General features: G+C 39.3%; 1 protein-coding gene across 1 annotated transcript in view; it reads right to left on the reverse strand.

The window, feature by feature from the left end:
• Nucleotides 1-1,707: 1,707 nt before the first annotated feature.
• Nucleotides 1,708-26,980, reverse strand: part of LOC102798502 (contactin-associated protein-like 4) — a 155,729-nt gene continuing 130,456 nt past the window's right edge. The window contains exons 18-24 of the mRNA XM_087831495.1: nucleotides 24,963-25,202; nucleotides 17,190-17,414; nucleotides 15,556-15,689; nucleotides 13,810-13,897; nucleotides 7,680-7,898; nucleotides 6,427-6,498; nucleotides 1,708-5,159 (exon numbers count right to left, since the gene is read on the reverse strand). Coding sequence (XP_087687621.1) covers nucleotides 4,966-5,159; nucleotides 6,427-6,498; nucleotides 7,680-7,898; nucleotides 13,810-13,897; nucleotides 15,556-15,689; nucleotides 17,190-17,414; nucleotides 24,963-25,202 — 1,172 coding nt within the window. The 3' untranslated portion in view covers nucleotides 1,708-4,965. The remainder of the gene's footprint in view (nucleotides 5,160-6,426; nucleotides 6,499-7,679; nucleotides 7,899-13,809; nucleotides 13,898-15,555; nucleotides 15,690-17,189; nucleotides 17,415-24,962; nucleotides 25,203-26,980) is intronic.

Consider the following 26,980-nt stretch of genomic DNA (forward strand, 5'->3'; position numbering starts at 1 on the left):
ACGAGTTTAAATTCTAGTTGGCTGTAGAGATTATTTGATCCGTTTGATGTTTTCTTCAGCGAGTCTCTGATATTGCAGCTGATGCTGAAGATGTCAGTTATCAGCTTTACTTGTGGCCTCTGATCACAACCAGTAAGCAGATACTTAAACGAATCGAGCAGGGACCACTGATGTGCGGCAGCTGAATCATATCATAACCTCAGGCGTCTTAGCGCTTGAACAGAGAGAGGCGCTAAGTGACTCTTCACAGGCAATCACTTTGTCACCCTCTGCTCCTGGATGCCACATGGCTTTACATATTTCTCTCATCTCTGGGATGTTAACAGCCATCATAAATGTCAGCAGTGAAGGATGAGCATCCTCCCACACTCCAGTTAAAAAGAACACACATAAAAGATGTAAATGTATGTAAATTGTTATGGTTATTGAGGGGGAAGTCTTTGCTGTATGTCACATTCATTTAACAAAGAAACAAAAGATTGCAGTGGTTTACATTTTTTTTTTGTAAAGAATCCTACCTCAACTAATTTTCTTTCATTTTGTTGCGGAAAGACATGTCACCGTCCTGCAGAACCCTTCAGATATGTAAATGTAAGAACAAATTGATTCACAAGCACAATTGCTGTTTAACACTCCTGCAATTCGTGTGTAAAGCATGAAAACAGGATAGTTTTTATTTTTAAAAAAGCATTGTTATTTATTTTCATCAAACAGGCCTTTTTTTGTTGATAACCAAACAACCAGAGTTATGGATGAAAGCTGTATATTTCTATTGCATGTCACTCACACTCACATCACTGTATTCACTAACACTACAGATACACTGACAACATTTCATCGTTAAACAAGTGCACTGTCAGAGAGAAACTACACCACTGTCAGTCAAAAAAAAAAAAAATACTGAAGAATAAGACTTTAATTACTCTATATTTATCTTAAAGTCAATAAATCCCATGAAAAGGTCAAATTTCACTTCCCCAAACTTTTTTCTAGCCTCAGTACTGTTGAAAAAAACTCCCAAAAACTAATTTGACGGTAGTTTTTGGCAAACCTTACCGGGACTTCGCTACGTACTTATATGTTAGCAAGTCAGCTCAGCAGTAGATTCACACACAAATACTTTAGCAAGCATTTCCCATAGCAGGACAGTTTATACACAGACAGTATAAAGGATGGACGTAGCCACTCTGATTTGGCCTGTTGGTCAATAAAGTCCTGTTATGAAGCCTTGAGTAGAGCATTTCAAGCCGTTTGAAACCAATGAGGGAGGGGCAGCTCCAACAGTGAAATAGTGTGCAATGATAAGTCCCTCACAACTCTCTGGATGGCAGTAATTTACAAAATGGGCTTAATGTTGTTATTCGTTATGGCGAATGACCATAAATCCATCAGGGGAATATTTACTGAAGTCACACAGAGCAAGGGAGCCAGGGAGTGTTTTCCCATAGACTTCTATACAACTGTAAGTTTTATTGAAAGAGGAGTTGCCCCCTGCTGGACAATTAGAAAACTGTAGGTTTAAGGCACTTCAGTAATGCTTTTCAGACCTGGAAGCTATGTCCATGTTTTATCCTGTCTATAGGTGCACCTGTGTACTGTGCTCACGGTAACAAAATGACTCGTCAATCAAAGTAAAGTCTCACAGAGAAATATATATCACAATTAATATCAGTTACCTGTTGTTGTTGTTGTTGTTTTTTAACTTCACAGAGTTTGATGACAATAAGAAAACTGCATAACTTCAGACCTGGTCACATGATGTAAGTTTCATCAAATTAATAATAATAACCCCCCCACAACCTGCTAGGGTAATGATCTAACATGACACCAATGCAAAGTGAATTTAAGCAATTATTATTTTTTGCTTTATTTTAATCACATTAATTTAGGTTATTAGCCAATTTGCATATTTTCTCAACATTTGAGGGAACGTAGACCCAGAGATCGTAGAGGAAGGTTTTGTAGGTTGTTAGCCATGTTGCATCAATCACTTCTATTTAGATGATCAAAAATAAATAAATAAAAAAAATCTGGAACATGAAATTTAAAATACATGATTTTAAATATGTATTTAAAACGTTTAAGTTAGTGAGTGGACAAACCTGATGACAATAAGGACTTCCTGATTTTAATTTGGAAAGTTCTTTACTCAGTTAATCTGTAATGACAAATATGATGATGAAATGACAGGCAGTGTAAACAGCCCGTTACACAATTAAATTAAAAGACAGTCAAGAAGCTGTAGCTCATCAGCTAGTGGAGCATTAAGAATGTATAGTTCTTGTGGCTGTGCTCACATTACAGGCTTTGCTGCACATTTCTGATTTTTGACTTGTTCTTTTTAGACAATTTTTTAAAGTCACAAACGTAATTTTTTTTTGTTTTAATCGTGAGAGTTTGATACATTCAGCTCAGTTACAGATCAAAGTATTAGACCAAAAGTTCAGTAATGCTTTGAAAGTAGCGGTATGATTATTTCATTAAAGTCCATTAGTCGGTTTGAGGGAGCCAAGTGGAAGTCAGTAGGAGTGGCATGTGGGAGTCTCGGGTATGCATGCTCTCTGGAGTGTCACAGATAATATTCCTATATTCACTGGCTTAAATTTGGCGAGAATGCAGAGCATACAGGATAACTAGCCTGTGCTTTATTTAGAACCTGAATGAAAGAGCCACAATGTTTTAATACAGCATCCAGTTCTCTTTAATACGTCCACTTGATGACAACAGAAAATATACAACAGGAAGTGGGATGTAACCCTCCTACACCAACGGTACCACTCTGAAGTGGTTGTATGGCCCAATATAATATAATATAATATAATATAATATAATATAATATAATATAATATAATATAATATAATTAGTGCTGTCAGCGTTAATCTCAATAAAATGACATTAACGCCATAACTGCATTAATGTGGCAAATCTTCGTTAACGAGTTACTGCGGATCGCCCTGTGCGTGTGGCTGCACAGCATCAACGCATTAGCATGGTTAGCTCGTTAATGCATTGATGTCATCCAGTTATAGCGTTAACGTCAATTTAACGAGATTAACGCTGACAGTACTAAATATGATATAATATAATAATGCAATTTCCTAAAAACGCAGGCTTCCTTTAATTCTCGTGTGACCAGGTCTTCATCCTTTAAATGACAAATTAACAAAATTCTACATAATAGTGTAGAAAATGATCAGCCTCAAATGTAACATGGTTGTAATCTTGTTCGTCGTGTTAAAATGGTTTGACAAAACCAGAGACGCTCACAGTGACAGTTTGCACACGGTTTCCACGAATCACTTCACAAATCCCACATTAGTGACTGGTGCCAAAGTTACGCTGTGTTTGCAGAGGAAACTTTTGAAAATGTTCTTCTCTGGGTCTTGAGAAACGTCTTATTTGCTTTATACATATGCAGCGTGTCATCCAGCACAGTTCAGTCTGCACGCTCGTCTGGATGTCAGAGTTACCTGTTGAACCTAAGAGTTCTGCACTGCAGTAACTTCTGCTGCGATGACAGTCAGTGCTTCTTCACCAGAGAATGAACTCTCTGGAATCAAGAATGGGACAGACAACAACGCAAAGAGATGAATTATGCACTTTGAAGATTTAGCAACTTTTGTCATTAAAATCCCATCTGTGCATTGGGTCTCTCAGAGAGACGGTGGTGTGTGTGCGTGTGTTGATAAACAGCTGCTGTTGGGCCTCTCTGCTTGGTGGTGTTTTCATTATAACCATGTTTGCTTGACACAGTCTCTCAGATTATCTTTCAGTCTTATTATTCTCCTCTGCCTCTGCTTTCCATCAAATCACAATTCACCTGTCAGATCAGAGCAGATTAGCATTTCACAAACACATTAACCGTCTCTGTGTGCAGTGAATGAGGTGACAGACAGCCGCACTGTTACCGCCAGCAATAAAAACTTCCCCATTCAGAGACATTTAGAGCATTTGGAGAGGATGCTCCCAGCAGGCAACATGCAGCACGGAGGAGAAAACTTTAATAAAAGAAAAATATATATAAAAAGCTAGAAAACTACAAGAAAAGGTTTAATGTTGTGGTGTGCTCTGAGACTAAAAAAGAAAGGAGAAAATGAGTCCCTACTGTATAAAAATCTCTTATTTCCACAACTGCAGCATACCAACAGTACAAATGCAATATGTGCTTATTCATGAGTGAGCAAGACTGTTGACTTTAAGATGTCACTTAAAAAGGACCAAAATAATCTATTCTAGCACAGCATGGCTGAAAAGAAATCACTCAATAAAATGTATAATTGAAATGCTGACAAAAGCAGTCCATAGATGTTTGTTAGCTAAATTCCTCTGACAAAGTACAATTGTACAAGCTCGCACAGTTTTCCTTTAAAGACGTCTTCAAGGTTCCAGAAACTCCAAATTGTTATTCTCCCAAAACTTCCCGCATAATAAAAAGGCATTAAAAATGAACAAATGCCAGCACTTACAGAAGTAGTCTTCCTGAGGGCCTGATTAAGGGACAGACTTTTCCACTTCCAGTTAAGCAAACAACATTCATGACCCTCATAAAAATGCACCATCAGCCAAATAACTGCAAACAACCTGATTCTCAGGAATAAAGAAATAAAGTTAAATCAACCCATAAAAAAAAACAACACAAAATACCTGCAACCTTTGAATATGACAGAGTGACAATACCTAGAGACTGCTGTAGACATAATTTCCAACATATACATTTTTTTTTTAATATTTATAGTAGTGGAAACAAGTTTGTCAACACTTTTTAGGTCCAGCACTGTAGTCTGTTTGATTCACTATATACATAATATACAGAAAAAGACAAAACTGTTCCTTTTATACGTTCTCTATTGCGTGGAGCCGCTGCGTTGTGGCTCAGTGTGCAGTCTGAAGTGCTGAGGGATGACGGACAGTCCGGTCTGCACCCCTCCAAAAACCACCATCTCATCAGGCATTCGGGATTCTTGTTAAATGATATACTCCTTTGGGTTTTCACAGGGGACGCTCTGGGTATCAGCCTGGTTGCTAAAAGCGAAATCCTGGCTGTTTTCCTGCCGGTCCTTCGCTTGCTGGTTTCGATATGTCTCTTTTCTCTGGTAGAGTAATCTGCCCGTTATCGCCAGCCCAGTCACAACCACAAAGATCACAACAGCGATGACACCTGCAGGGCAGACATATCCAGGCATTCAGGTTTGGACAGGTCTTTTATGTTATGTAGCCCACACTTAAACCTTATATTTGAATCAATGGAGTGGACTTAATAATACACAATAGAGTTTAAAAGCACTACAAACTACAAGCTTGGAGAACTACTTACAGAAATCACAACAAAGCTTGCTTAACAGAGATCAGAGGCTGTGTTTTAGAGTAAACCAAATATTAATATCACTCTATCTCTGCCTTATACCCTGCAAGTCCTTGTATGTTTGCACGTTTCAATAAATCCCTGCAGCTATTTGAGGTGGCTCAAAACCTGCTCGCAGTGCTGTTTATTAAAGAAAATGTTAATTAAAGAAGGTACAAAATAGTTAGTGCTGAGCAGCTGCTGTTGGGTTTGTTGACACAGAGTGGATATCTCATCTCAGGGACAAAGATGTAACACAAGAAGCCCTTTAAAAGGTAAACACTAACATTTTTATTTATTTAAGTCTTACTTTTCTTATCTGACTGTAAGTATGCCAACAACAGTAACACGCTTAGCCTTTGGAAATCACTCGTCAAAAAAAACATAAAGAACTGTCATCGTAAAAAAGCTGGAAATAATGTGATGTCCTGCAGCTAATACCTACAGTCCTATAATTGGGTTAGACAATGAACTGAGTAGAATCTACATTGTAATTCACTTGTAAATCTCTCACAGTGCTCACAGTCTCACAGTACATTGTCTGCCCATCTCTCCTGGGTAAGTCGGCTTTCTTGCCCTGCAGTCTGGTTGTTCTAATCTAACTTCTGCACACACTGAACAGAATTTCACACATTTGTACCCAGCTGGACTCCTGTTTGACACATTTCTTCATTCAGAGAAAGTTTAATCTAATTGGAATTCAAAAACAGAAATCAATTTTGCGCTTTACTACTTTGGTTTTAAAACTTTTGAAGATAACAGGGCGAAAGTTTCAGCAGAGGTTTGGTTAGTTCAGCTGCCCTTTGTACACTGAAACACCAGAATCTCTCACTTTTGTCTCGCTACAACTTTATGGGAACACTTTGGAATCAATCTTCATTTTGAATCGTTCTGGAGAGAAGCGCGGGGGATGTAATTTAGTTCAAGTGTAATATTTTGCTCATCATATCACCTTTGCCAAAAACCCCTTATCGCTGAAATATTGAGTCTCACGTAGTTCAAGAAAAGTTCAACAGCAAAACGCAGCAAAACAAGGTGAAAAAGGTTCACGGTATATTGAAGTATGTTTTAAAAAAAACGGTACCTCCAATAAGAGCCGAGTCCGTCCTAATGGCATTGATCAAAGGTTGACCCGAACCTGCTGAACCAGACTGGTCTACAGCAGAAAAAGAGAAAGGATGAGATAAAGAGGGAAAAACGAGGTAAATAGACGCAGTAAGGATGAAAAACCAAGGGCAACGTGAATTAAAAGAAGAGATACAGAGAGCTATAATAGAAAAGCGAGGTAAGGTAGATGAATGAGAGGCAATAAGAGGAAATGAACAGGTCAGACAAAAGAAATGGACAAGGAGGGCTATTTAGAGAAACAATAACGCTCATAAAAACAGATACAAAGCAAATACTACAGCAGCAAGTTAGACGACTGTTTAAGGAATATAAAACTGGATGAAAACAAGACCGGAGGAAGTGTCTGTAACTCCCCTGTGTGGGCCTAATTAATTATGTTATCAAGCACATTGTCATTTGTCGTCCCAACAAGGTGTACAAATTTAATGAGACCATAATGCAGCTCACAAAAAGCAGCTCCCATCAATAAGACACACACACAAACACACACACACACACACACATGCCTTCTAACCTGCTATTGCACAATTATTATCACGTTAAAAGGGTTGGAAATTATTAGGCGTTTAGGCCAGCGAGAACAGCAGTTACATTTAAAATGAAAGGGCAGAGGTATCCTCTGAATGTTTTTTGGGGGCGTGTTTAATATATTTTTCTAGAAATATTAATTGAACTCCCATCTGCAGTGAGCAAAAGTACAGCACCCTGGGTGATTCAAGGGCTCATACAGCAAGGCTGATGTTTCCAGTGCAAGAAAATTGGGCTTTCGCTTTTTATGAAACAACTTTCCAGCCATGGCGTGAGGCAAGAATTCCCTGTTGAGCCTCTATTGACCTCCCATCCCACCCACTGCACATCACGTCCTCTCCAAACTGCAAAGCACACAGCGGGCTATATGACAGCTTGATTGGACCCAGAGAAATGAGCTGGAATGATAAATTCTGACTGGAGGATTTCTGTGTACCAAAGAGTTTACACGACCATCCCTTAGAAATTATGTATGTATGTATATATATATATATATATATATACACACACACAACTACTTGACAACAGCAAATAAGTTCTGCAGGAAAACAGCATCTAGAATATGTTTTTAGTGTTAGTTATGGAATAGAGCAAGTCTTTTGATGTTTAAGACTCTAATAATTTAATTACCACAAAACAGCTTCTTCACAGATGATGCAAATGAGGCTCCTCCTTTCTTACCTGACAGGTGGTGTGTGTTCTCAGCTGCATAGGGATTGGTTGAAGCTGCAGAGCCACAGTTAGATTGGACTAAAGGTCCAGTGATGATGACGGGGCTGGTGTCTGAGTGGAGAAGAGCTGCTTTCAGAGGACTCATGGTGTTAAAGTGAACCACAGACAGACAACCAGTAAAACCGAGGGACGCCAACTTGGCCAGGTCTGGATCCAGGTCATCAGATTCTGGGAATAAGAAAATATCAGACTCTTAAAATCAAAAATACCAAAAAGTATTTTTTGTGACAACCATATAATCCACTTTTGAGAGTTTTGCCCTTTTGTCGATTTTATAATGATTTGAAAGTGTAACTTTACAAATCAACCAGCAAGCCTTGTGCAAGGAGAAGGATCAGTGAACAAATGCAGACGTGGACAAAATTGTTGGTACCGTTCAGTCAATAAAAGAAAAACTCACAATGCTCACAGAAATAACTTACATCTGACAAAAGTAATAATAAATAAAAATTCTATAAATGTTAACCAATGAAATTCAGACATTGCTTTTCAACCATGCTTCAATGTAATTATTTAAAAAATAAATGCATGAAAAAGGCCTAGACAAAAATGATGGTACACACAACTTAATATTTTGTTGCACAACCTTTTGAGGCAATTACTGCAATTAAACGATTCCTGTAACTGTCAATGAGACTTCTGCACCTCTCAGCAGGTATTTTGGCCCACTCTTCATGAGCAAACTGCTCCACGTGTTTCCGGTTTGAAGGGCGGCTTTTCTAAAGATGCTCAATAGGATTGAGGTCAGGGCTCATAGAAGGCCACTTTAAAATAGTCCAATGTTTTCCTCTTAGCCATTCTTGGGTGTTTCTGTGTGTTTTGGGTCATTGTCCTGTTGCAAGACCCATGACCTGCGACTGAGACCAAGCTTTCTGACACTGGCCAGCACATTTCTCTCTAGAAGTCCTTGATAGTCTTGAGATTTCCTTGTACTCCGCACAGATTCAAGACACCCTGCGCCAGATGCAGCAAAGCAGCCACAGAACATAACAGAGCCTCCTCCATGTTTCACAGCAGGATATTGATATGCTTCATTTTTTTAGAGCTGATGTGCCTTGTCAAAAAGTTCCATTTTTGTCTCATCTGTCCACAGGACGTTCTCCCAGAAGCTTTGTGGCTTGTCAACATGTAGTTTGGCTTATTCCAGTTTTATGATTTGTTTTCAACAATGGTGTCCTCCTTGATTGTCTCCCATGTAGTCCACTTTGGCTCAAATGGTGCGATCTGACACTAACGTTCTTTGAGCATGAAGTTCACCTTGGATCTCTTTAGAAGTCTTTCTGGGCTCTTTTGTTACCATTCAGATTATCCGTCTCTTTGATTTGTCATCAATTTTCCTCCTGCAGCCACGTCCAGGGAGGTCGGCTACAGTCCCATGGATCTTAAATTTCTGAATAACATGTGCAACTGTAGTCACAGGAACATCTAGCTGCTTGGAGATGGTCTTATAGCCTTTACCTTTAACATGATTATCTATGATTTTCTTTCCTTTGCTTCCTCTGGTCCTTGTTGAGTGTGGCACACACCATGTCACCAAACAACACAGCGACTACCTGGAGTCCTATACATAGGCCCACTGACTGATTACAAGATTGTAGACACCAGGGATGCTAATTAGTGGCCACACCTCGGATTAACGTGTCCCTTTGGTCACATTATTTTGATTCTTTTCTAGGGGTACCATCATTTTTGTCCAGGCCTGTTCCATGCATTTATTTTTTAAATAATTCAGTTGAAGCACAATGTCTGACTTTCATTGGTTAACATTCATAGAATTTTTATTTATTAAGACTTTAGTCAGATGAAAGTTATTTCTGTGAGCATTGTGAGTTTTTCTTTTATTGACTGAAGGGTATCAACAATTTTGTCCACGTCTGTAACTCATTGCTTCGAGTATTTGAGGCGTGCATGTCTTTGCTTTTTTTGGAAAGAGTTTAGTAAGAAGCTTTGTATCAATAAGAAATGTGTATCTATTGTCAGCCGTAAGTTAGCTTCACCTTGTAAGTTTAATCTATAGTTTTAATGGCATGTCACAGCGGCCAGAGCTTGCTGTTTTCTCTTATTATCAGACTGAACTTGTTAACTACGGAGCCCCGCAGGGGACATGGGAGAAAAAAAATTAAGATGGACTTTTGCGAGGTCCCGAGTTAGTTTTACGAGATCTCGCAAAAGTCAGTCTTAATTTTTTTGTAAACCGAGCAGATATCTGACGTTTACACAACTACATTCACGCCTCAAAATATCTTAAAAATGTATTTTGTGACCCAGAAAGAGTAATATTACAACTAAGTAGCTGCCACCATTGTTGGAATTCAACAATTTTGCGAGATCTCGCAAAAGTCCGTCTTAATTTTTTTTCTCCCATGTCCCCTGCGGGGCTCCGTAGTTAACTTGGTTTTAGGACTAACTTTAAATGTAAATCTAAAATGTAAACGAAATGCTTTACATTAAAAGAAGCCATGTGTGTCATCATTTCAACAACAGCTTTAAAAATATAAACCTTATGGTTTCCATAGGACAGTTTAGTTAATCACTTCAGATAACTGAACTTTTAACCTTTCAGAAGCTTGCTCTGTACACCAATAGGGTGACCTGACACGACAAAAAGCACGACAAACACTGACAGGTACATTGATCCTGTTTCACATTCCCACGTTATCAGAGTGGGACAATAGTGGCAGCTCATTGACAGTAATAAGGACACACACAACCTCACACACACTGTCAATACAACACAAACCGTTCAGCTGGTCAGCTTTAAAGTCTGCATCCATCACTCCGTTTGACACGTGCACTCTCCAGCTCTTTCTGTTCATTTTATTGACTTCCACCTCTGCTCCTTCACAGCAGTGTAAACAGCAGCTGTGAAAGCCCACACTACTGCTGGAAACAGCTGCATCACTATCTGTTCAGATGACTGAGAGGTGACTGTGGTTTAAGCAGCACACATCTGCATGCTGATGAGAGCAGCAGGAGACACTGGCGCAGCCTGTAAGCTCCTCTCGGCTGATACACTACAGCCACTCTCTCTACCCCCACTTTGTTTCTGTGTATTCCTTCCGGGTCCATTAGTTAGGCTGATGGATGACAGGGTTCGAGGGGAGTGACAGAAAATCCACTTTCCTGCTGCTTTTCAGATCCTGATCTGACTCCCAGCCTCTGCTGGTTTGACAGAGGGGAGGACCGGTCACATGCTGACATGACAGGGTTAAAACCCACAGTGGAACACTGAGCAGATTTACTGCATAAAGAAAAGGATCCTGAGGGGATTTGTATTAGTTGTGTAATAAGACAGCATGAATGCACGGCTTCTATTACATGGGGATTTCCATTATTTCGTTAATTGTTGTTCTTTTAAACTGTTAAAGATTTTGCCACAGTTTTTCAGTTCTTACATGGTGCAAAATTCTACATTATCTTATGTTCATTACATAGCACGTCCTGATGGACGCCCCAGATGAAAGGCATTTCATTCGGCTGACTCATGTCTCACTATTAATTGCAGAGTGTTACGTTTTAAACCACCAGTGCGCTGCTGTGACTCCGAGTCTTATCAGAAAGCTGTGACCACAGCCTGCAGCCTCTCAGCACCTCGTGTTATTAACAGCTTATATCTCAGCCTGTCTTTGATGGTACTGCTCAGGAAGAGCATGAATAAGTCATGACAGAGCCCATTTCTCCCTCACCCCAGCACCGTTACAGGTCCCAGTTCAAGAGTATGCATTGGAGATCAATGAAGATGTGGTTTACACCTCCCAGAGAGTGAGTACTTTTCCCCAGGTGTAAAATCTGCACTTGTGCATTAAAGCAAACACAGTTCTGGTTTAACCTCACCCACCAATCACGGTAAACCCTCGACGGAACCCCATTTGCCAGAATAAGTATCTATTTTTGTATGATAGAAAAAGGAAAACATTTTAGTTGTTATGTAATTTTTAAATATCTACATGTCTAAATTGCACATACTGCGATAATAACATGCATTTTACTATAAGTGAAGTGGTTATACCATCTATGAAGATTTATGCTGTTTACAGTTTATACTGTGTTGACCGAACCATATGTTTTAAGGTTGCTTTATGCATACACTGCATTATACAGAGAAATGTTCTGAATATTTATCCTAGCCCCATTAATAGAAATGGGATGGAAAAAATAATGGAAGTGTAATGCAATTCAGATTAATGGCAAAAACAACACTAAAACTGAATCCCATATTCTCCATTAACTTAATATTTATGAATCCTTCTCACCAGCACATCCTTATACTGGGACCAAACAGATCATATCCATAATTAAAATGCAATAAGTACCAATTTGTGAATATTAGCAAAAAGATTGTTTAGCAGTGATTTGCATAAATGCACCATCGTTGTGTTTTGTTTCATTTGCATAGTATTTGATAGAAATAGAAATATCCTTTATTGTCTCTCACTAGGGAAATTCACCTGTTCCAACAGCAATGTGAGAGAGAAATGGAGCAAGAAAATTCACACAACAGTAAAGAATAAAAATACAAGAAATAAGAGACTGTACAGGGCAAATTCACAACACAAGAAAGTTAGGGTTTCAATAAAATAAGGGTCACTAATTGAAAAATCTGTAATCCTGGATACGTTACTGCAAAAGGCGTGACGTTCAAACTCCCCAGCTGTTATTTGCTGAGGGAATTTGTCAACCTCCTACAACAACACCTGCATTCATCTTAGACTGAGAGTTTGATTTTCTGTGTTTCCTATTTACTGAGCCGAAGTCGTTCTTCATGTTTTCACTATGAACTGGCGATGGGGATGAGTTCTTACGTTTATTCGTTTTTACAAACTACTGCATCTCAAAAAAGTAATATAGACTTTTTAAAAAATATATAATTTAATTGAATTAGTAAACCCCCACACTATGAATGTCTCTTTGTGCTCAGTTGAACAGTCAACTTTCAAAGACGTTGGCCCTCACGCAATGTTTACGCAAAGTTTCATGAAGACTGATCGAGTTGTCTCGAGTTGAGAGCGAAGCTTCTTAAAGCTCAAGTTGTCTGTTTGAACTAGCGTCCAAGCTTCCATTAATAACAGAAACAATATTGTCTGTGACATTAATAGAGATGCTAAAAACAAGGTTTAAGTGCAACAACTGGTGAAGCCAAGTAAGTCATCATATTTCAGGCATAAAACACATACGCAACAATGTTTCCTTTAGCTTGTTGTAATAACAAATTTTCCCACAATTGATGAGCATTAAAATTAAACATATTTCCTGTGTAGTTTTATGTTCAATTCAAATTGATTTTATTGAAAAGCGCCAAGTTACAAGAGCTTACACTGTAAAGACACTAAAGTAATACATGGAAACCCCAACAATTAAACAATGTTTAATCAACAATATTTTATTGTTAGCTTTATTTTTTTCTAAAATCTTGTTTCTATTTTTATTTAAGTTAACTGAAATGTTTTTTTATACCTACTTTTTAGTTTTAGCTACCAATAATCGCCTGTCTGCCCCAGGGCTGCCCCAGGGCAGCTGTGGCTACAACTGTAGCTTGCCTCCACCAGTGTATGAATGTGAGAGTGAATGGGTGGATGACTGGACGTGTAAAGCGCTTTGGGGTCCCTAGGCGGGACTAGTAAAAGCACTATACAAATACAGGCCATTTACCATTTACCATTTGCCTGTGTTTTATAGAGAAAATGGACAACGCTATGAAACACTTGCCATTTTCAGGACATCATACATTAAAGTTGATATCATTTTGGCTTTTTTTGGCTTCTGAACTATGGCATCTTTTTTAAACGAAAGATACCAGAAATGTCTGAACATCAGTTCCCGCAGCAGCTATACACAAAGTTCAGGGTTAAAGTCATGATTAAAGACATTTTTCCATTTTGCCTCAGTCTTTTTTTTCCCAGATAATCTGAATAATCAGGCTTGCTGAGAACAGCTAAAGCTACATTTATTTCTTTAAGTTTCCCAAAGCTGAGTGTGAAATGAGGCCAAACACCCCAGAGCTGTTATTCAAATGAGTGTGAGTCTGAGTGTTCCTTAAGTAAAAGGGCTTCTTCTCTATTTTTACAGGCTCCTCACTTACCGTGCACTCTGCCCAACACCAGCGACTTCACAGCGTTGAATTCCCCATCAGATGTCAGATTGAAGTCTTCTCTGGCATTTTCATCAATCTGAAGGAAGAGAGCTATTTCCATTATTTAAATAGGAAAGTTTTGTTTTAATTTCGGCGACTTTGAGCGGTAGGTAGAAAAACATCTTACAGAGTTCTCCGAAACAGAAACGGTATTACGAGGTACTCTAAACGTGCTTCAAATTTGATTCAAATTTGTTTAAAATGGATGTAAAACTATCACCTTATGACTCCTATACTGTATGCTGCTAAAGATACAACAATTCAGTATGACGGAAAGTGATAAGATGAAATGTGCCTCATAGTTTACTGGAGCCTCACAACACAGTGAATCAGGAGGCTACACCCACGCAAGACAAGGTCACCTTGTAATTTATCTCACAGTTGATAATTATATAGGCATTCTGGCTGCTGCCTCATGGTTAGATAGAATTTACCTCATACATCATCTGAGGCTCTTGTTAACAAGATAGGAGATTCAGGAGATCCAGATACGATGAAGATGCTTCATATTTCATCTGTGCCTTATTTAATGGGCGGTTTGTCCGCGCTGTCCTGCTATAGCTGCATCCAACTACTGTGGGTGGAAGTAAACTAAATTGCTGACTAAGGCTTAAAACAAAGAGGGATTTTTTTTTTTTACAATACTGTAGTGCGGTCCACACCAGAACTGTGTGTGTGTGTGTGTGTGTATGTGTGTGTGTGTGTGTTATTGCCCTTGAAATAAGCTCCTCATTGGCAAAGACATGGAACAAAAAAAGTTTATCTTAAGTAGCTTTGCACCTCATCTTCTTTATCTGCGTGTACAAAAGCACATCATCGACATAAAAGGTTTTACGACACAGTGATGCATGACTTTGCATTATTTATGGAATAATTTTAGCAAGTGGCTCAAGCACCATTACATTACTGGTAACGGTACTGGTTACTGGATAATCACAATTAGGATATTGTATTTGATGCAACATAATAACAACGTAGCAACATCATAACATCATAACCTGTTGCGTCAGGCTAAATTCTGGCAGTGTCAGAAGAATCACTACACCTATCTCACAGTGAGACTGCTGTGACTGTTACGAGCCACACCTGCCAATCATTCTGGAAATACAAAATAAAATGATTCTCAGTGTGTGGTTCAAACATGCAAACTAAATGTTTCCAGCAAAGAAGAAACTCTTGTCGAGTTGTGGCAGCAGAAGCTTGTTTGTATGATGTGTTTTCTGGTGTGATAATGACAGTGCAAAGGAGCAAGTAATATGGAGAGAAACACCCTTGGGATTGCTGCCGTGCACTGAAATTCTATAGCAGATATCACCTTTACAACAGTCGGCAAACAGTGAATAAAACATGATGTTGTGTACCAAAGCTTATGAGATCCACATAATGAAACATCAGTTTGTAGACTTTTTAAGGGTTATGAAGCGAAGGTGGTAGGGATGTGGCCAAAGGTTTCTAATGGAATGTGTTGTTGTTGTCACTCACATTAACTCTGCAAACAGGATCATTTGTGTTCTGCTAATCTGTCTTTTGTTCCTCCAATGTAAGAAAACAACAACCTTGCAAATTTGCATTAAACGCTGGACTTGTTTTTTTTTAACTAAAACAATACAGACGCCTTTGTGCGAGCTGGATTTCTTTGTACTTTGCCAATTTGCAAACTTGCAGTAATTTCATGAGCTGATGAGGTGTTTTTACCTGCACAGACACAGAGTCTGTCAGCCTCCTGATGGTAACGGTGTGAAGCTGTCCATTGGCCACGTTCCTCACGCTGCTCCTTAACACTTCAGCATCTCTGCTGCTGTCCAGCTTGTATCTCACCTCCAGCTTATCTTCATACACAACAGACACACACACATACTCATCAAATAATAGTGTTACAACTCAGATATATGAAAGAAGTAACATTTCTACACTTTCACAGAAGAAGGATTTGAGATCATCAGCATTAAGTTTGGTCTTTTCCTGAAAATTAGGCTTTGCTACGTTGTATAATCTTCACCAACAGGGCAAACATACATTTAATCCTTCATATATGGATCTGAATGTTTTGAAGAAGTTGTTGTTCTATTAATTGAGATTTGCATATTAAGAGAATAAGTGCTAATTCCCCATCTATAACAAAGCTAATCCAATTAATTCCCCTAATAGTCAAGCATATTAATTGGAGATTTATCAAAAGAGTGAAGTTTTTTTCTCACATCTGCAATATTTCCATAAATCAAAGTGAATAAATCATATCACAAGGTCAAAATTACAATTCAATATCTTCTTTTTGAGGTGCTGAGGAGAAGGGGGAAATATTAAAGACCTCCACCTACAGCTCTAATAACAATAAATGTATTCTTTAAAAAAGGAAAAAGGGCCCTAAGTGAAGCAGTAGTGCTCGGGCTGAGGGGGTTTAACTGCAGTCAAGGATAAAAAGAAATGAGCCATCTTAGGGCAAACAAGAGAAAGCTCTCAGGGATTTAATTGGACGCTTCATTTTAAGAGCATTTACCTGACGACTCCACGGTCAGCAGCAAATCTTAATGCCCTGCTGTCCATCAGCTTTCTGTGAGTCATTAACACCAGAAAAAATCCATTTACAACTAATCTAGCAGCAAAGTGCCAATTTTATTAGATTCCTGGATGCTGAAAATGTAATTTTCAACTCAAAGTGCCTCGTACCACGTTTAAAAGTCAAACTCACAACACAATTATTTCACACAGAAGCTAAGAAAACACTTCAGCATGTTTCTGGCTCTTTTATTCAGAAGTGCGCCGACCTGCCTCCTATTATCGGCCGACCTAATCCTTATTCCTGCAGTGTCACTCATTGGGTCTCAGAGATAAGTTCAGAAAACGCTTTATTCTTAACTTGAGACAAAACCTAATAGCTGGCAAAGCTGGCTGTATAGAAAATGCTAAAGGCTGACGAGACAAATCCAGAGAGAGGAGTGATCTGACAGATTTTGATGATGGAGAGCAGGAAACGAGGTCAAAATCAGTGAAAAGTTGTTAGGAATGAATAGGAGAGAACAGGAGAGAATAAAAGGAGAGGAGAAGAGAAACGAGAGGAGCATCCGGGAGGAGAAGCAAATTTAAAAAATATAACTAGACAAAGTTTAGGGAGAAAAATGAGGGCTGGCATTAAAAGTTTCTGAGGCTTCAAAACTTTAAAGTTTTGAAAACTAAAAGTGGAGTTAGCGGGGTAAGACTGAGAAGAACAGTGTACAAGGAGGATCAAGACACCTCTCAATTAACTTAAGGAGGAGGATAAGGAAAGAAAGGAGATGAGAGCATTAAAAGGAAAAGAAGAAGAGACAAACAAGCGTAGGAGGCCCTCTTACCATGCTTGTTGATGAGCACAGCCAGGTATTCTCTGTAGTAGGAGCTGACGTAGAGCAGCAGAGCTGGACTCTGGTTCGTCCTGAAGCTCAAAGAGATGTTCTCTGCTCTCAGCGTCATCTCAGAGTAGATGGAGGACGGCAGAGCGCTGCTGTTCCTGCTCAGCTCATAGGGCTCCTTGAAGGTGTAGCTGACTGATGTTCCAGGCTTGAAGCTGGCTGACACCTCTGGCAGACAGGACAAAAATAAATAGGCGAGGATTTAGAGTGCTGTTCAAATTAAACATTAAAAGAGTTAAAAAGGTTATAGAATAGTGCAACAACATCTTATTGCTATCATACATATACACGAAATATATGACTTTATAATAATAAAAAAAAGTCAACTGACACAAAATTTTAAACTCACATTGCATATTTTATCATCATTCTGAGGCAGCGGTCCCCAACCCCCGGGCCACGGAGTGGTACCGGTCTGTGAGTCGTTCGGTACTGGGCCGCGAGAGTTGAGGCTCGGGTGTGAAATGTATGGTTTTCAAGGATTTTATCATTATATTTTTATCGTTTTTATCATTAACTCAGTTTCCCTGGGTGTTATGAATAAATCTTCTGTTTTTTTGGTACCGGTACTGGTTTTATTTTGTTGTATTTATCCGCGACACCTTAAAGGCTGGTCCGTGAAAATATTGTCGGACATAAACCAGTCCGTGGCGCAAGAAAGGTTGGTGACCGCTGTTCTGAGGTATCAAAGGTCACTGGAGCTCAAACGTAAACTTTTTACTCCTGCGCAACGAGATCAGCCTTTGGAATGAGCCCAGATGACACCCAGCTCTACCTATCCTCCAAAACCACAGCTACTCTCCCACCCACATCCATTTCTGACTGTTTAAGTGAAATCAAGGTCTAGTTTTCTCACAACTTTTTTAAACTTAATGGCATTAAAACAGAATTCATTTTAATAGGCACCAGATCAAAACTAAATACAGTTCCAAGCAGTCTTTCGTTATCCATTGATAACTCTGTTGTCACACCCTCCCCTCAGGTTAAGAGTCTTGGTGTCACCCTCGATAGCACTTTGTCCTTCACAGCACATATAAATAATATCACTCGGTCTTCCTACTTTCATCTCCGTAATATTAACCGTCTTCGTCCCTCACTCACACCACACAGTACCGCCATACTTGTCAATGCTCTTGTCACATCTCGTCTGGATTACTGTAATTCTCTTCTCTATGGTTTACCTCATAAATCCCTCCATAAACTGCAGTTGGTTCAAGATACAGCTGCTCGTATTATTTCCAGAACTAGATCCACTGAACATATAACACCTGTTCTTAAACAGCTCCATTGGCTCCCAATTCACCTCCGTGTCAATTTCAAGATCCTGCTTCTCACTTTCAAAGCGCTTCATAACCTTGCTCCTCCATATCTATCCGATCTTCTCCATACATACTCGCCCCTTCGTACACTCCGCTCTTCTTCAGCTTCCCTTCTGTCAGTTCCACCTGCTCGCCTGACTACCATTGGACTCCTTGCCTTTAGTTGTTCTGCCCCGAGTCTTTGGAATGCACTTCCACTTGCTCTACGGACCACACACTGTCTCACCACTTTTAAATCACTACTCAAAACCCATCTGTTTAGAATTGCATACACCTGATCTGTCTTAGGCCATTTTTACCTTGCTCAGTTTTTATATTTGCTTTTATACTTTTATGACTGTTTATTTCTAAATTCTATCTACCATGTTTGCTATATATACATTTTTCTTATGTTTTTCATGGTATGTTTACGTGTTACTGTAAGGTGACCTTGAGGGTCTGAAAGCCGCCTATAAATAAAATGTATTATTATTATTATTATTATTATTATTATTATCATCAACCTACAGTATCTATCTATTCATTTTCTTTCTCTTACCCGGGTCCAGCTCGCAACGGTAGGGGTTTGAGCAGCGATGCCCAGGGTGTCCTCCTAGCTGGACATGCCTGAACACCTCACTTATGAGCCATCCTGAAGACATCACAGCTAAATGCCCAAACCACCTCAACTAGCTTCTTTCACTGTGGAGGAGTAGTGGCTTTATTTAACTCCCTCTTAAATTAAACAGCTCTAAGGGGTGAAGTTTGCTTCTGCTGCTTGCATCCACAATATCATCCTTTCAGCGTAGATTAACTGGTAAACTGACAGCTTTGCTTTCACTCTCAGCTGTACCTTTACCACAAGAGAGTCGTACATTGTCCACATCACTGCAGACATGTGTGAGTCTGCAGAGCGAGTGAGGTGTGTTGCCTCTGTGTGACAGAGTGAAGCTCAAGTACCCAGCCTGAACTAGCTGGATATTTGAAACCCACCTTATTTGTTTTACCAGTTTACTGACGTCTCCAGAATTTCAGTTATCAAAAATATCATTTATAATCTTCTGCTTTTCAGCTGATTGCTAGAGCATTGGCAATAATTTGAAAACTTCACATCCTAAGTTTTCAGCCTACATGAAAAAGATTCTAGTTTGAAAAGTGTTAGCTCTGCTTTCAATAATGTAAGAGTAAACAAATTATTTCTGGGGCACAGAACAATAAATATATACAAAATTATCCCCACAGTGTTTTCCAACTTTAATTAACTTCAAATGAGGGCTGTGGAGTAGGAAGGATCGTGCATGTCTTATTACTTAGGAACTTTATATTTCTAATTACAGAAATTAGTCTTTAGAACTTCTTGCTTTCATTTTCCAACCAGATACAGAGATTAACTTTTAATATATCAAACACAGAGTGTCTCACTGTGACTCACACAGAAAAACAAAGCGTGCATCAGCATCAGCATCAGCATCAGCATGATGTGGGAGATCAGTAGATATCGGTGTTTAGTGGGAGGCGGGCTAAAAAAGGACAGATGGTTGAAACTCAGTTATTGAACTAATAGAGAACACAAAGGTCAACGTGGTGACGCACTGTTAGTGACTTTAACATCAAAAACAAATCACTAAAATAGACTTCAACCATATGAAACAGTAGCTATCTACATCAAACCACATCAAGTACTTCTTGATGGGTGCTGAGTAGCATAAAAGCAGAAAAATGCTTTCAGTAAAGTATAGGTCTTAACCTTCAGGCAACAGGATAAACACTCACTTGTAAGTGCTTTGGCATTATTTCAACTTCCACTCCATAAACTTGAGGAATTTCACCCATCTGTATTAGAAAGACTAATTTTCTATGGCAAGAGAGACAATCAGGACTGATCTTCACAGTGAAGGACTCTTCTCAGAGAAATAAAACTAACCTACATATCTTCAAACTATGCTTTAACCTTAGTGTGCGAGATGTATAAGGCAGCTGCGCTGAGGGAAGGGGATGGAAGTATGATGTGACACTGTGCAGCATACTGTAGAGTTTAGACAGATCCTCTGGAGAGGGGTCAAAGCAGGTGACACCACTGAAATAAAACCCAATCCAAACTCTCTCTTCTGAATATCAAATGATTTGCCATCTCCAAAACTTTTGCTTTTCACACAGAACAGTGGTGTTGGTCAGGATGTTATAAGAGAGCTAAAGACAGGGGAAGGGGTTCACTTCATATTTCTTATCTTCTGTTCTTCCCACCCTCAGAAGAACTTGTGTTTGGTTTCTTTACCTGTGTGCTTTGAGCCAGTCAGCAAATTACAAAAACAACTAACCATAAGGTCTAAAAATTCCTTAGAATAAAAATGTTCTGGTTAATTTAAAATTAATGTGTGACTATAAACCTCAATATGCACAATGAAAAGCATGTGCGTCAGAATAGTTCTGCATGGAGATCCTGAAATAGGCTACTTAGATTAAAATACGCTTTTGTATTGATTAGCTCAATGCTGTTTTGAATCCCGGTCAAGTAGTGCCACAGGAGGAACTTTTAGCTTAATAGTTTGGGATACACTAAAAGCCTTTCTCAGGGGACAAGTTATTTCCTATACTGCTAATATGAAGAAAAAGGCCCGTATAGAACGACTCGTTTTAATCAACCGAATCAAAGAACTAGACCTGCTCTATGCTAAGGTAAAAAGCCCAGATCTATACAATAAGCGTGTGGAGCTTCAGACTAAATTCGATCTCCTCTCAACACACTCAATTGAACGTCAGCTCCTGAAGACTAAGAGTTTGTTTTATATTCATGGCGAGAAATCGGGTAGGATGCTTGCCAGCAAGTTAAGGGGCTTCCAGGCGAAAATCCCCTGGTCCCGATGGCTTTCCAGTAGAATTTTTCAAAGCATTTTCACCCATGCTTTTACCCCAACTACATCTAACCCTCTCCGACTCATGGAAGTGTGGTAAACTTCCGCCATCCTCTTACGAGGCAAGTATTGCTCTTGTCCCAAAGAAAGGTAAGGATCCTGTGGAATGCTAATCCTACAGGCCAATTTCCCTATTAAATGTCAATGCTAAAATTTTGGCCAAAGTTTTGGCATGTAGACTGGAAATTTTTTTGCCCTCAGTTATATCCGAAGATCAAACAGGCTTCATTAAGAATCGTTACTCTTATTCCAATATCCGCCGACTAGTGGATATATTATACACCCCTTCCAGTCAGAGTCCTGAGTGCATTCTCAGATGCGGAGAAGGCATTTGATCGGGTCGAGTGGAAATACTTATTCACAGTTCTAGATAAATTCAATTTTGGATCAAAATTTATTTCATGGATAAGGTTATTGTATATGTGTCCCAACGCTTCAGTTTTTACTAATTCCATACAGTCGCAGCCTTTCAACCTCCAACAAGGAACCCGTCAGGGATGCCCCTTAAGCCCTCTTCTTTTCAACCTGGCTATAGAGCCACTTGCCATTGCACTCCGCAGCTGTGGGGAGATCGATGGGATATGGAGGAAGGGTGTTGAACACAAAGTATCCTTGTATGCAGATGATCTCTTAATCTTTATCTCAAACCCCAAAATATCTATACCTACATTGCTATCCATACTTCCCCAATTTGGCCAGTTTTCAGGATACAAGCTCAACCTATATAAAAGTGAGTTGTTTCCTGTGGATGGAGATGCATCAGTGTATGACTATACTACCCTCCCCTTTAAAATGGCAGGAAATCAATTTACATATCTAGGTGTAATAATTACAAGGAAGCATAATTGTCTCTTCAAAGCAAACCTTTTCCCTCTGTTAAATAATACAAAAAAACCCAAACATCTGGCACAGTGGTCCCCTCTCTCCACCTCTTTGGTGGGAAGAATCAACTCAATCAAAATGAATATACTTCCAATTGTTACCAATATTTATCCCCAAATCCTTCTTTGATTCATTGGACTCAATTATCTCCTCTTATATATGGAGAGGTAAACGCCCTTGATTGAACAAGGCTCAACTCCAAAAACCCAAGAGTCGTGGAGGCTTGGCACTGCCTAACTTTCGATATTACTATTGGGCAGCAAATATGCGGTACATTATTTCTTGGCTGTACTTCCAAAACAAAGGTAATTGCCCGTCTTGTGTGCTCATGGAATTGAACTCAACTACAGGCTCTTCTGTCCTGGCCCTGATTGGTTCTTCACTCCCCCTTCCCCCAAACAAGACAATTGATAATCCAGTTGTCTGGCACACGGTGAGGGTGTGGGCTCAGATGAGGAAGCATTTTCGATTTACAGGCTTCTCCCTTCTGATTCCAATTTTTTCTAACCCTTCTTTTCAGCCATCATTATCTGATCCGATATTTCGAGATTGGCGTGACAGGGGCATTACATGTTTCAATGATCTGTTTTCTGACAATATCTTTGCATCTTTTCAGATATCTGCAGATACCAGACATTTCCTCCAATCTCAGATTCCAAACTTCCCGGTAGCACCAGCTGCAAGCCCAGGGGATATGCTCCTTACCCTAGTTCCAACACGTAAAAGGGTTTATCTCTCTTATCTATGACAGGCTGGTGAGCATGAACGGTTCTTCGATAGATCGGATTAAAACCGCCTGGGAACAAGATTTAAATCGGTCATTGTCTATGGATACATGGGACTTAATACTCAAGTTAGTTAACTCCACATCCCTATGTGCCCGCCACTGTCTTTTACAATTTAAGGTCGTGCATAGGTTTCATCTCTCCAAAGTCAAACTATCTCGTATGTATCCGAATGTTGACCCCACTTGTGATAAGTGTGGGAGTGGGGAGGCTTCCCTTATCCATATGTTCTGGACGTGCCCTAGCCTTGAAGGATTCTGGAGAAATGTATTTCAAACCTTGTCCCTAATTCTTGGACACCATATGGATCCTAACCCATTAGTTGCGCTTTTTGGCACCACTGGAGAGGCTGATGCACGGTTGACCTCATCACGGCGTTGCATGCTCTCCTTCGCCTCCCTTGTAGCTAGGCGTGCAATCCTACTAAGATGGAGGGGTGCCCCTTTGCCCACCCAGACGCAATGGCTGAGGGACCTTATGTACTATCCGAGCCTTCAAAAGATCCGATATGCGATTAGTAATAACAGCGGTAAGTTTTACAAGGTGTGGGGGCAATTCCTGAAATACTTTTCCAGCCTCCAGGTTGCGAACCTGACTTCCAGCATTACTCAGTAAGTCCCCCACCCCTTCTTCTTTTTTTTTTTGTTTATTTTAAAAAAAAAATGTTGTTATTTTATTATTATTATTATTATTTTTTTCTAGTCATGTGTGTTTGTCTTATTTTTTTGTTGTTGTATTTGCAATGTTTTTTTTGTATTTTTTAACTGATGTAAGCAATTACAAGACATGTGAGTGTGTCATTAATCTGTATTCTAATATTTCAGTTCAAACAGTCACTGTGAAACTTACTTGTCTGTTGTTTAACAATTCTGTGTGTGTATTTGTTTTTCTTTGTTGCTTTAAATCAATAAAAATATCTTTGAGAAAAAAAAATACAAGAAACTGAAAATGCTGGGTCAAAATGACCCAGAACCGTGACAAAAAGTATTTTAAATATCAAATAAGATGTCACGGTGTGTTTCGAAAATCATGCTTCCAAAAAGTTTAACTCTACATTATTGAGAAGTAATCTTACATTAACTAAGAGCTCAGCATTTTTTCATCAACGATGGAGCGCCTTTAAGACATTTTGGTTATACTGGACTTTTACTCTACTCATTCGACCTCAGGTGTCTCGTCAATAAGAAGCTACCCAGCAACAAACAACAAAAAAGACAAACTTCAAAAAGCCAAAATAAGATAAGGGCGAATGTCTGGGCCATGTACCTCACCTTGCTGTGGAGTTCCTCTACACATAAACAATACATTTGTCATGTTTAATGAAGTGAGAGTACCACGATGCAGAATGCGTGAAGCAGACTGAGACTTTTATGACGGGCTGATGAAAAAACTGTTTAACCAGATTAAACTAAAACCAGACAAAAGAGAAAATAACTTCCAAAAAGAAACGAGAAGTGAGAAACAAAAAAACGAGGGGATACAGACACATGAATAAAGTTAACAGAGGGAAACTCACAGGAGATGAGGACAAAGGAAACATTGAGGGAACTATAAAACTCTAAATGAAATCTGTAACTAAAAAACAAGGACTTAAGGCAGTGACAAATAGATAGAAAAACAAAACCTGCATTAAATAAAGAACAAAGGAACCACAGAGAAGTAAACCCAGCATAAAAAAAGGACTCCAAAACAAAAAAAAAAATGAGTGGGACAGACCTGGGGGTCAGCATCACTAAGTATCTAAAACAATCTGTTTTTATAAGAGAAAAGCTTGTGCAATCAACTTCCTAAGCCATACATAATATTAATAGTAAAATGTGTGCTCCTGTATCTGCTCACCTGCTTGGCAGAAAACTCCAGCATACGCTGACAGGCTGCAGTCACACTGGAAGCCACTGGCTCTCTCCACACAGCGGCCATGGTTCTGGCAGAGCGAGCCGTAGCTGCTGCAGTGACCCGGGCAGCCGGGTTGAACCCCTGGTGTTATCTTTGCCCTCTCCTCCAGGTCCAGAGTGACGCCGTTCAGCTGCAGAGAGCGGATACAGCCCCGGAAGCCTTTCTGCCTGGATGCTGTGCCTCCTGATAACACAAAAAGAGGGCATGGCATTAGCATCCCATTTCCATTTTAAACATTAATGAACTAAAACTCAAAGGCTCCAAAACAAAGAGGAAGCAAAATTCTGCATGTTTAGCTAACGATCTACTACAGCATGACAACATGTTGTCTTTGTTTCAGCCCTTCTTTCATTTCTTTATGTGTTGACAGCTTCTCCTGTCAACTACAGCAGATACACATGTCGCCTGTGCTTCCCCAGAAGCTCCAAACTGTCAAAGGTTTTTATGAAATGACTCAACGATAAAACAGCAATGAAGCAACAAACTGTAGGTGGGAAGCAGTTTGGGGGACGTAACTTTTATCATCCATCTGTCTGCCTGTCTAACAGGACATTCTGCATGCTCTCTTTAGTGGAGGTTTAAACCTTGTTTTCATTGTTACACACTCTCTCTGAGATCTTACACGGTCACCGATTCGTCACATAGTTCAAATAAGACAACCCCTCTTTTTCTACATAGATCAGAGTCGATCTATAACCTTGCTCGAGGCACTAACTCAGCAGCTCTTTGCAGTCAAAGTTAGAAGGAGACAACGTCCTGTTGTTCAGCAGCAGCTTTTCACACCAACAAGTCACTGATCTCTGTTAGAGTCTCGTCTAGGCCTTCCGTCTTTGCTCTGATACAGCTCCCATAAATGATTAAACCAGCAAAGCACCGCATAATATGAAACTTGCTTCTGACACAACATAAAAGTCATTTGAATCCTCACAGACTCTCCTGGAAGTCATTGTTCATGATTCAAATGTCTACAATCCAGTCATCCTGTCATCCTTTCAACTGTTACTCTTTAAATAATCACTCAGAGAGGTTAGACACTTGGACGCCTTCACTTGCATAACAATGCAACCCTGCAGCGGTCAGACTTAAAGTGTAATCACATGTTAATCAGTGTTATAATCACAGCTATTGTACCACAGTTTTCTGCATAGTGATTCAAATTAATACAATATGCAAACACCTTTCTTTAACTGCAAATGTGTCCCGACCCACAAATCTCCAGCTGTAAATGTATTAGAATATTTTACTCTGCACTTATTAAACACAGGCGTACACATACAAAATTGTGACAGTTATTGCTGTCACGTGTTTAAATATGCCTCCTGGACATCCTGACAAAAGACAAATGTTTTTACATTTTCTTCAGTCAAGAGTTTCACATGTAAAAACTGGGAGTTTAGGCTCATGCTGACATTCTTAATCAGTATGATTCTTAATCTCAGGCCATGCTGAGATTAAGAAGATTAAGAATCATATTACTTATTACACCATTTTTTTAAAATAAAATTTCCATTCAGTCATGTAAAGGTTTAGCTATTAAGAAGATTTCTTAAAAGTTGTAGATTTGCATTCTGAGACTCAGAAAGCACAGTTTAAAAAAAAAACAACCTATGTAGCCATCTTAAACTGGCCTTCAACAACAACAACAACCCAATATAAAAGAACTAAAATAATTAACACAATCTCACTCTGTGACTCTGATATTAAAACTACAGCTCACAGCTGGCCTATTATACAACAGTGATTTCAAATACCCAACAGGAAGCAAGTTTGGCCATTTTAAATGAAGTTTCAAAAGGTTCCAGGAAGAACACCCAGCACACATAAAAGTCATTTTTACCAAACACTAATTTGAGCCCTGGGAGATATTCACACAGTTAAGAATTTTATGTATTTTATGTCTTTTGTAGTTATGACCACCAGTTTTAATTATTTCAGCTTCATTTATCAGGAATTCTACACCA

The sequence above is a fragment of the Neolamprologus brichardi genome, chromosome 18 (assembly GCF_056152115.1).
Source record: "Neolamprologus brichardi isolate AB-2024 chromosome 18, ASM5615211v1, whole genome shotgun sequence".
Taxonomy (NCBI): domain Eukaryota; kingdom Metazoa; phylum Chordata; class Actinopteri; order Cichliformes; family Cichlidae; genus Neolamprologus; species Neolamprologus brichardi.